This window comes from Engraulis encrasicolus, chromosome 15 (genome assembly GCF_034702125.1).
Source record: "Engraulis encrasicolus isolate BLACKSEA-1 chromosome 15, IST_EnEncr_1.0, whole genome shotgun sequence".
Taxonomy (NCBI): Eukaryota; Metazoa; Chordata; class Actinopteri; order Clupeiformes; family Engraulidae; genus Engraulis; species Engraulis encrasicolus.
In genome coordinates, this window is record NC_085871.1 from 16,252,642 (window position 1) to 16,264,160 (window position 11,519).

Genomic DNA, 11,519 nt, shown 5'->3' on the forward strand with positions numbered 1-11,519 from the left:
AAGGATGATGTATTGTAGGATGATGTGCCGGACAAATCCTATTGCTAATGCTATAGACCTATGGGGCTGTTCAAGATGTCTGTCTGGCTGGCGAACAAAAAGTTGGCTTAACGTGATGAATTTGATATCACAATAATGCAGAATGACATCAAGACCTAAATAGAAGATCAAATCAGAAATCAGTGTTGGGAATTATACTTGGCCGATGATATAATACAAAAAAGGAATATCAGTGCACTGTTCTAAGTAATATTTAAGAAATAAGACATATTTAAGCCAGCCAAACTGGCCAAAAATTAAAACTAAAAAGTTTAAACTAGCCAAAAGATTCAATATCACACAAAAAAGATCTATATCAGGGGTGTCAAACATAAGGTCCGGGTACTGGATGCGCCCGCCAAATGTTTTAATCCGACCTAAGAGGAAAAAAAAGAAGAAAAAAAAAGAAAAAAGAAGTAAATCTCTAGTCCATTACGAAGTTGCTGCAGGTGTCTGAGATTTCAGTTGTCAGAACGTTGTACAAGTTTGCCCTTTTTTTGCTTGCCATTTACAGTCGATGCTCCTTATATGTCCACTAAAATCCCCTTCCAGAAGACTGACTAGCAATGTGATCCTGATTTTAATGGAATTATACTTGGCCAATGATACAGGGTAATGTGTTAAAAGGAAATACCAGTGCACTGTGTAAGCCAACCAGCCAAAAGTTTGAATATTGCACAAAAAGCATCTACCTGTATATGAAGAAAGCTAACTTTTTTCCTGTGTTCAGATAGGGGTATTACATAAATTGCAGTATTTCAATGATGCGAAAATTATAATATAAACTATATTAACAAAACAATAAAAAAAAATGCAAATATGAATATATAAATCTATGTTACTATATTTATTATATTATTATATTATTAAATCAGGTCTGTCTCCTAACAGTTTGTTTGGAATGTGGTGGTTTAATGCATTTCCTCATCAAACACTTTCTTTAAACAGAAGAAATAATATTGGAATACATGTTGCATGGACAGGAAAGTGCTATTCGGGAGAGCTAAGAAGAAAAACACCCCGCTGAAAACAATATTGTCTACAAACATTCCCCTGAGGAGAAAGAAGTATCAAAGAAACAGGGTGGGAGAAAAAAAAGATCAAAGTATTGGTGGGAGACAGAAGGAGAGAGACGAAGAATATGAACTAGTTTGTTTTAAAACGTGAGACAGACAAGACATAAGGGGCTGGTTATGAACCATGTGAGCTCTGAAACTGAGTGAAAATGTCTGTGAAAGTTCTTGTTCATCCAGTTCAAGTTACACAAAGAGTCAAAGCTCCTTGGAATGACGAGTGACATCTCCTAGCCCAATAAATCATGCAGTAAATTATAGCTGAAGTCTTTGTATGAGTAAAAAGGTTCCCATAGTTGTCAGACTGTCCAGTATAACCACGTCAGTTGTAGGTAAAATAGTGGTGATGCTTTTAAATACATGTCTAGAATGAAGAAACATTATATCACCAAACAAAGGAAATGTCATGGAGACAATTTCCAATGTATAGTGTAGGCCTATAGCCATTTTGACTTTGGTGCGTGTGTGTGTGTGTGTGTGTGTGTGTGTGTGTGTGTGTGTGTGTGTGTGTGTGTGTGTGTGTGTGTGTGTGTGTGTGTGTGTGTGTGTGTGTGTGTGTGTGTGTGTGTGTGTGTGTGTGTGTGTTTGCGTGCGTGTATGTGTCATTTTGAGAAAAATACATTTTTATTAACTAGGCCTACAGTTTCTGAAGTAATTGAATACCTTAACGGAGACAGAGCAACTGGATGTGGTCATGGGTCTGGTGGGGAGTGTGGATGGCATCTCCATGGAGCTGCTGGTATCGAGCAGGGCCAGGGCCAGGCAGGGGGACTCAAGGCTGGAGGATGCAGAGAGGGGGTGGGGCTCCTCAGAGCCGAAATGCTTCAGGAAGGTGCGGTAGTCAAGATCGCCCATCTCCGTCAACGGCAACTGCTCCCACAGCCACTCAAACTGCGGACACGCAGAAAAAGGAACGAAAAAGAACATCAACAAAAAGTTACATTAATAACTTAATAAATAATAAAAAGGGCAAATGTAGTTGCCCGGCCACTGGAGCAGCAGTTCCCACAGTCAGTTAAACAGAAAGCCAAACAACCAAACAAATAAAACAAATAAACAAAAATATTGAACCAATAACAAAAAGGACAGCTGTTGTTGCTGCTGATGCTACTTTCCCACAGTCAGTCGAATTAGAACGTCATGCCAAAAATAAAAAAAGAACAAGAAAGATGAATGTGCTCACTCTCAATTGTAGTGGCATCGCTCGTGTCGAGCATAAGTAAATAATTTCAATCTGGGGCTTCCATTTGTTTAATAATCAGTGTTGCCCTACCTCCCCTTTCTGTGGTTTAGAACCCAAAATCAGGTGATTTCAGAGTCATTCAGATCAGAATGGGTGCACTGGGAGCTCCCAGGCTAGAGCAAGGTACAAAAAAGGCCAAAACCTTCCAATGCACAGAGGTCCTCTTCAGGGCATAAGGACGACAAATACAATACAATCAGTGAAAGGCAAGATGGATTTATTAGAGCTAGTTACCATCCAGCGCCACATATTCCAAAAGACTTGGTTTCACCTGTCCAATTCAACCAGGTTATTGGCTGGTAGAATAATCACCTGGTTGAATGGACAGGTTAAATCAGGTTATTTGGAACATGGTCCTAGATTGTAACTAATCACTCCATTTTGCCCATCACTGAATACAATACAATGCAATACAGTGCAAACAAGTGAACATTGGTGGGACTCTTACCTAATTACAACAAAAGGATTACAACATATAATTGTACAGTGTTATTACATTATTAATTGTAGAGGAGAAAGCAGATGTTTTACTGTGTGCGGTGTATATCTATGACATTTAAAGATCCATAGCCATGGTATGAGCCTGTGTGTAGTAATGCAGTGGACACTGTATAATATCATACATAGACAAGCTTACACATGGATCCTACTGTTTCTCCCACTCTGTTTCTGTATTTATATGGTTGTGTGCATGTGCGTGTGTGTGTGTGTGCGTGTGTGTGTGTGTGTGTGTGTGCATGTGCCCATGCCTACGAATGTGTGCATGCGCGTGTACATGGACTACAAATCACTTGTCAAATCTGAATGTATTTGATGGGAAACGAATGGTACATCAAACAGATTAGCCCCCTGTGAAGAGACTACATTCTGCCAATGCTAAGGCATTACCGTAAGACACGAGCAGAAACCTGCATCTACCGATGCAAAGCATTACACAAAGGCCCACGTAGAAACCTGCATACTGATGCTAGGCATTACACAAAGGCACAAGCCGAAGACTGCATCCACCCATGCTTCAGTATTACACTAACACAGAAAAATGCATTACACTAAGACATACCGTAGGTAGAAACCTGGATCAACCAAAAGAGATGGGTGCTCAGTTACCTACACGTACGACTACATTTATCTTGGTGTACTTATTTATTTTAATTTTCAGCTTTCTTTATTTGCGTATCCAATAAACAGTTCAGATTATGAACACACACGCACACACACGCACACAAGCACACAGCCTTATAAACATATAACCTGCATCTATATAACAAAAATGTTTTGCTCTTTAAGCATCTAAACGCAAATAATCACACGCTTATCAGGTGCTCAACATCAGCAAATCACCAATTTACAAAGAGGGGAGCGATTTTCCAAGAAGCGTGTAAGTATTAGTCACCTGTGATTAAATCACAACGAGGATGCTTAGACGTCCGTGGCGACTTGGTTAATGGGCGTCTAATGCAGTTGTCAGGGCAGTTGGTAAAATGGATGTCTTGTAAACAGCCAAGTTTGCATTGGAGTAGAGCTTGTGAAATGCTACCAACAAGACTTTCATAGATAGCATGGAAATCAGGAAATTGAGGGTCTTACAAAGTAATTCTGGATTGGGTATATTTACGTACGTGAACAAAGACAGATAAATGCAGATGAATGTACCTTGTGTTTCTCAAGTGTCAGTGATGCACAAAAAAACAATATGTATTCTGAGGCAAACCCTTTCTGTTCCAAAAGCTAAGCTTGGACGACAAAGGATACTCATACATAAAAAATATGGATACGGATACATAAAAAATAAAATGGACATGGCTGTTCTACCATACTGTACAAAAGGGGTGCAGAACAGTGACCGCCCAAACCCTGAAACTGAGACATGCAACTAAATATTTTAGGCCTCACTTTTGTGTTCCTTTCCCTTTGTGCTGCCTTGCGACAGCTTTTTAATGGCCCTGAACGCAAAACTATTGTGATAGAGAACATAGAAAATATTGCTAGGAAACCCATGTATTTGTGTAATAAAGTCATTTCCCAGTCTAAATACAGTTTTGACATCGGTTGCCTTTTAGCCATACTGTCCAACTCAAGTAACCAAGACCCATGTCCAAAAGAGTCCTTATGCACAAGCCTTCAGCAATGCAGGTGCAGGTAAACGTGATCAAACATGAAAGTTCAGAAAACGCAGCACACTGCTTACTGTTCTTATTAAATTTTTTTGGAGTTTATCATCTGAGTTTCCCTGTTTAACCAATACCCATCTTGGTTACTTCATCATAGTCATATGGGTTGATCAGTGCTTCTTTCTGAGAGACAAATGCGCGCGCACACGCACACACGCACACACGCACACACACACAAAAAAACACACACACACACACACACACACACACACACACACACACACACACACACACACACACACACACACACACACACACACACACACACACACACACACACAGCCTTGTGGTGTCTCACCTGCTCCGGCGAGAGGAAGTGAAAGTGGTGATCCGCGAACTCCCTGAAATCCTCTTTGCTGACGGCACCGCAGTTGGTGATGTCGGCATCCTGCAGCTCCATGGTGACAGAAAGGAGATGCTCCGAGACGGCCTTCCGCACGCTGGCCAGGACCTCGCTCTCCAACGCAGGCTGCGGTGAGGTGGAGGCAGGCACCGGGGTGGGAGCCTTGCACAAATAGATACAGTATGTAAACACAACGCCTCCCAAATGTTGATGCACACAGAGACAGTACATTTGCTCTCCATACTGTACAGTAATCAACTCTTCACTGACTTGTCAATAAAAGCAAAATACCAAAACACATTTGGCTGGGCGCAGTACAGTCAACTGAAAGGCTACCCCAACCAATACAGAAAATGTAATGAGGCTCTGCAAAAACAAGTATTTCGGGAAAAGAACACCCCTGAAGCATGGTGTTAGAACCATAATATTGTTTACTGCTTTGTAGCATCTGGTATCACAGGTGTCATGACATGTATCACAGGTATCATTTACTGCAAAATGTTAAACCTTGGGCAAGAACACTTGGTCTAAGGTGAAGATCACGTCCAAAAACACACTGAAAGGTAATGAGGACCCAATTCCATAGGCGGTTCTAGACAGGGGCCAGGGTGGGCCAGGGCCCCTGTATATTTCCTCCTGGCCCCTGTTGTGGCCCCTGTGCTGGACAGCCAATGACCGCGACATGATACGCATTTTTGTATATTATACAGTATATTCATAACATTAAAAATGTATTACTTTTGCCAATTTATGTGCCCCCCTGAAAAAATGGCACCACCGTGGCCCACCTGGTAATTTTGGTCTAGAACCGCCCCCTGCCCTAATTCTGCCCCTGGGGAACCAAGTTTCAGTCCAGCCTGGACCATGTCCCAACCCTTCCACTCTCTTCCTGCCATACTCTCGGCTGTCCTATTGTCAATAAAGACACAAACGAAATCCTTAAAAACAGGCCATCAAATATTTGTGCTGCGTCACCATGACGTTGGCATCCAACTGCTCCAGGAAGCTCCTCCAGCAGACTGTGCCGGTGTCCCAGTCCAGCGGCAGGTGGCCGAGCAGCTCGTGGTACTGCCGGTCCGTCAGCCGGGCGCAGAACTGCTCCAGAACCCGCCGGAACAGCAGGTTGGACACCGTGCCGCTGCCGTCGCGGTCAAACGCAGAGAACACCTGGAAGGCAAACCACGGTGAGTTTGAAGAAGTTTAGAACTCACACAGCTCAGGGGTAGGTGCATATGCACGCACTCTTTCATGTGAGTGTGTGTGCGTGTGCGTGTGTGGTGTGTGTGTGTGTGTGCGTGCGTGCGCATGTGTGGTGTGTGGTGTGTACGCGTGGTGTGCACGTGTGTGTGGCTGCATGCGTGTGTGTGAGTGGATGTCTGAAGTGAAAGTGAAAGCCCAACTGGGAAAGTCAAACTCCCATTGTCATTTTGACACAGCACTCCACAGCACACAAGTGACCACTGCTGCACACAATGAAATTGCATTTATGCCTCACCCGTGCAAGGGGGCAACCCCCAATGGCGCCCGAAAGGGAACAGTGCAGTAGGACGGAACCATGCCCAGGGTACCTCAGTCATGGAGGAGGATGGGGGGGAGCACTGGTTGATTACTCGCACCATCAACCTGGCGGGTCAGGAGTCCAACCGATCTTTGGGCTAAAAGTCTGACGCCCTAAACGTTTACCCATGGCTGCTTGTCTGTGTGCACATGTCCATGTCTACATATACAGTATGTGTGTAAGTGTGAGGTCCGTCCGTACCTTGCGAAGTGTCTCCGCTGAGGCCCTGACCAGCTCTTGAACTCTCTGGATGGCACTCTCTGTTCTCAGTGGCTCCAGGTCCTCGATGGGGGAGAGGGAGGGGGCAGCAGCGGTGGTGCGTGGGCTCCCCTGACACGGATGCTTTGGACCCTGATCAAATGCCTTCAGGAACTGCTGCCATGACAAGCCACCCGCCACCACGCTCACTTTCAGACTGAAACAAACAGACGCAGATTTTTGATACTTTGACGCAAAGTACATGCGATGTCCGTCACTGTGGAGGCCTCAGAGCCATGCATAAACAACGCACGTTTAACACACGTTGATGCAAATTGGTTTGTGTTCGATGCGTTGACTATGGACTAAAATGGACTAGAAAGAAGAAAGAAAGAAAGAAAGAAAGAAAGAAAGAAAGAAAGAAAGAAAGAAAGAAAGAAAGAAAGAAAGAAAGAAAGAAAGAAAGAAAGAAAAAATTACAGACAGTAACACAGATTCAATCTTCCCCTGATCATGCATGATGCATGAACGCAGTAAATGCCACAGTGCTGAGACAGCGCTACAGTGCTAAGTGTAGAGTTGACACTGGCCAACAGCCCTGTACTATACCACACCTGTGCAGCAGTCGTATGAGTGGCTCTCGGTCCACACTGCAGCCGTGCTGCTGCAGCAGATCCAGGAGGTCCTCCATGGACACCCTGCCCATATGCCTGCCCCTGCTCTTCTCCATCTGGGACAGAGCCATGCTCAGCTCACACTCACGCTGCCTCACAAGCTCCCTGCACAACACAACACAACACAGCACAACAGCAGCGGACAGACATTACCATTATATTACATTGCATTGTACTTAACATAGCTGAAAGATCCGTCCATAGTGACTCAGTTACTTAGGTACAGGGTATCAGTTAAAGTTCTTGGAACAAAGTGGTGTTAGGTGCCTCATGCGCAGCCATGGATGAGGGAGTAGCAGAGCACACAGATTCTTCCTGCTGGTACGGAATTTGAGCCTACAACCCTTCGATCTTAAGAGCAGCCCGCCACAACAGCACCACACACACACACACACACACACACACACCCACCCACACACACACACACACACACACACACACACACACACACACACACACACACACACACACACACACACACACACACACACACACACACACACACACACACACACACACACACACACACAAATGTTATCTGAAACAGTTAATCTCGACAGTCTGACCATCGCAGTCGCTACATGCGACAAATATGAATAAACAAATAATAATAATAATAATAATTTGAGCAATCAGCTGTGAAGAGTGTACACAGTAAGTCGATTGCAGTTAGAAAACACTGTTTCGTTTAAAAAAGAAAACAAAACAAGCTAAACAGAAAAAAAACTAATAAAATAAGATAACCTCAAGCCTGAGTATTCACTACAAGCAGAAGCACTCAGCCTGAGGGTTAAAACACCATCCTCACTTCTTCCTTATGCAAATAGGCAGCATGCAACTGGTATGTCTCAACCATTCACAGCTACTGTTAAAAATCACTAGAGCTTTTATGGCCATTTGGATGAATGAATAAACACAGATGATAGCTGTTGGCTGTTATGTGGATGAAATCAATTATCTTTTTTTTTTTTTTTTTTACTTCTTCTTGTTCGTCATCATCATCTTAACCACCATCATCATCCTCACTGTTATTCGCACGCAGACACACACGCACGCACGCACACGCACACACACACACAAGCACATCAGCGCAACCACACAAACAGGCACAGTGTGCCGTTGTGTAGTACACCAACTTACTCTATGTCCTTCTGCAAAGCCCATGTCTGCCCGGCCATGTCTGCATTGTCCATTGCTGGCTGGAGGAGGTCATCAGCGGGGTCCAGTTTTAGACTCTCCCTGAACTCAGAGAGTGTGAGGTAGCCTTTGGCATGAGGGTCATATCTGCATGAGAGCAGTAAAATGGCAGTCATACTGTACCACTGTCTGACTGTTTGTGTCCACATGCAAATACATCAAATCTCTCTCTCTCTCTCTCTCTCTCTCCCTCTCTCTCTCTCTCTCTCTGTCTCTCTCTCACACACACACACACACACACACACACACACACACACACACACACACACACACACACACACACACACACACACACACACACACACACACACACACACACACACACACACACACACACACAAACACTCGAAGACCTACTATAGGCAAATGATTAGAAGGGTAATTTTCAAACCTAGACCACAGCAGTTGTAGTTCATCTGGTGTGATGGGTAGTCCAAAGGAGAAGGCCAGATCTTTAAAATCACTTTTCAGAACGATTTGAACCCCTTCGTTGCCATACCGAGTCAGCTTCTGCAGCAAGGCACACACACACACACACACACACACACACACACACACACACACACACACACACACACACACACACACACACACACACACACACACACACACACACACACACACACACACACACACTGAATCTACTCACATATTATACACTACAATTGCATGGAAATGTGTTATGTAAATAAAATGCATCGCCTACCTTTAAGGGATTTAGGTCAACCACTTTTGAAGTTCATGACTCTGGTATAGTTTTAGGGCTTATTCATTTTGAGTGCAAGAGGTTTTAGGTGCTAAGCATCCTACAGCAGTTGCATTGTCTACGTACAGTAGTTCATTCTCTAACAGCTGAGGACAAGAGTGTTGATGATACTGATGCTTTGGCAGTCTGTGTATCCAAAATCAATACAATTGCTTGGATGAACTATTTCATTTTGGCGTTGATTACAACACCGTCCACACACAAATTTGCACACTTCAGGTCTGTGCAAAATAACTTTAAGATATTTTTTGTTCTTTATTTAACTTTATTTATGACAGGACAGTGAAGGTGGTGACAGGAAGCGAGTGGGGAGAGAGAGACAGGGAAGGGCCGGCAAAGGACCTGGGTACACGCATGGTACACGAGTGCCCTACCGGTTGGTCGCATGGTACACGAGTGCCCTACCGGTTGGTCACGGCAGGGCCAGTGCAAAATAACTTCAAAGACCGAAAGCTTGCAGATTCAGTTAAGTGTGCAGATTTTTTTCTCCTTTTTACTTAGACATCACAACTAAATCCTGCACCTTTTCAACAGATGAGCGATTACCCTTTCCTACTTTAAAGATAAATCAAAAGGTCTCTGAATTTACACTGAGAAAATCCATGTTTGACATTCAGTATGGTATCCTGTGCTCTTCACAGATGGCTTCAGCTCATCTACAGTATGATACAGCACTTGATTGAAGAGTTATTTCGCAAATGACGACAATCAGCAAGTTACGTGAATTGTCTTGGCAGGACGTTCTCTTCCTGAACCCGGAATATCTGAATCCCTGCCATTACACACATCTCCACTGTACATGCACAGTACTGAACTGCATCCCTGACATTACATCGCCTCCCCTAGAGAAAGGGGGCTGCTGCCATGACACTTTTTTGTGAAATCTCGGGCAAACTTTTTATTATTATTATTATTATATTTGCTTCCCCCCCTCCTGGTCCAGTTGCTATCTCAAGGAGCAGCAGGCTGAGTGTGAGTGTGAGTGTGAGTGCGAGTGTAGATGTAGGTTGGAGAGAAAGGGGGCTATATAAAGGCAAGAGAATGCCAACATTCACTGATATGCATGCACTTCATGCACTGACATCTCTGTAGTACTGTACACATGCAAATCCACCCTGGACATCTCGGGCACCAAGTGATGCGCTGGCATTTCTACTGTGCTCTACACACAAACCTTGGACATGTCACGCCATCTGTGGGTAGCGAGGAAAACCATAGTCTGATGAAGCTGCTCCAGTCTAGGAGAGGGAGGGAGAGACAGAGAGAGAGAGAGAGAGAGAGAGAGAGAGAGAGAGAGAGAGGAAGAGAAAGAGAGAGAGAGAGAGAGAGAGAGAGAGAGAGAGAGAGAGAGAGAGAGAGAGAGAGAGAGAGAGAGAGAATGTCCCATCTGTTTCATTCCCAAGCCGTCAATGCTATTACATTCCATTTAAGACCATTTTTAGTGTTTATTAATGTATAACTCAATCAAACTACTCAAGTACTATCATCAGTGAATTAATATCTGATGATATATCAAATCATGTTATTACTAAACAAGACACTATATTAAGCCTCTATTATGAATTTGCTGTTTCCAGAACAGCAACGATCAAGTTGTAATATATTAGTAAATATATTGTGCAATGCCGTAGTAGTGTAGTACCACAGTACTTGTTTAATGACTATTACAGTGTTTCTGGGTGAATGACATGCATTAGGAGGCTACCAAAATGGCCAAAGGTTTAAAAAACCCTGACAGGTCAGGATGTTACATGATTGCCTGCAGCTCACCCAGTGGTTGGCTGCACTCGGAGACCCTTTGAATGGACAACGTTTTGGAACTCAAAGAAGTTGAGGTTCTTGTTGGGTCCAAGGCCCATGCGTCTCAGCAGGCGATTGTACTCAAAGGTCTTGCAAACAAAGCCCAAGGTGTCATGGAGGAGCTTGTAGTCTCGCGCGAACACCAAACCGTCCCGATCCTTGTCCATCAGATAGAAGGCCGAGTAGAGGCTCTGCACAAATAGGGACAGAAGTCTGGAATGGATGTATTTAACCCCTTTGCACACAGCCTCTGTTATAACAATACTGTCACCAAAACATTTAAGGACAAAGCCCCAATCTATTACGTAAAGGTGCACTGTGTGATATTTTTAGCAGTTTCTTTCTAGAATTCATGCTGCCCATTCACAAAATAGTACCTTACCACCAAATACTTAGCACCACCATTACATTTTACTGTACATTTTTAAACTTAAACTTTTTTTTTTACTTTAAAATT

At 43.6% G+C, this 11,519-nt stretch overlaps 1 protein-coding gene across 1 annotated transcript in view; it reads right to left on the reverse strand.

Moving 5' to 3' along the window:
- Positions 1-11,519, reverse strand: part of LOC134463833 (EF-hand calcium-binding domain-containing protein 6-like) — a 118,594-nt gene that overhangs the window by 14,451 nt on the left and 92,624 nt on the right. The window contains exons 18-26 of the mRNA XM_063217138.1: positions 11,033-11,253; positions 10,437-10,500; positions 8,888-9,006; positions 8,440-8,583; positions 7,240-7,404; positions 6,629-6,842; positions 5,845-6,036; positions 4,825-5,031; positions 1,776-2,003 (exon numbers count right to left, since the gene is read on the reverse strand). Coding sequence (XP_063073208.1) covers positions 1,776-2,003; positions 4,825-5,031; positions 5,845-6,036; positions 6,629-6,842; positions 7,240-7,404; positions 8,440-8,583; positions 8,888-9,006; positions 10,437-10,500; positions 11,033-11,253 — 1,554 coding nt within the window. The remainder of the gene's footprint in view (positions 1-1,775; positions 2,004-4,824; positions 5,032-5,844; positions 6,037-6,628; positions 6,843-7,239; positions 7,405-8,439; positions 8,584-8,887; positions 9,007-10,436; positions 10,501-11,032; positions 11,254-11,519) is intronic.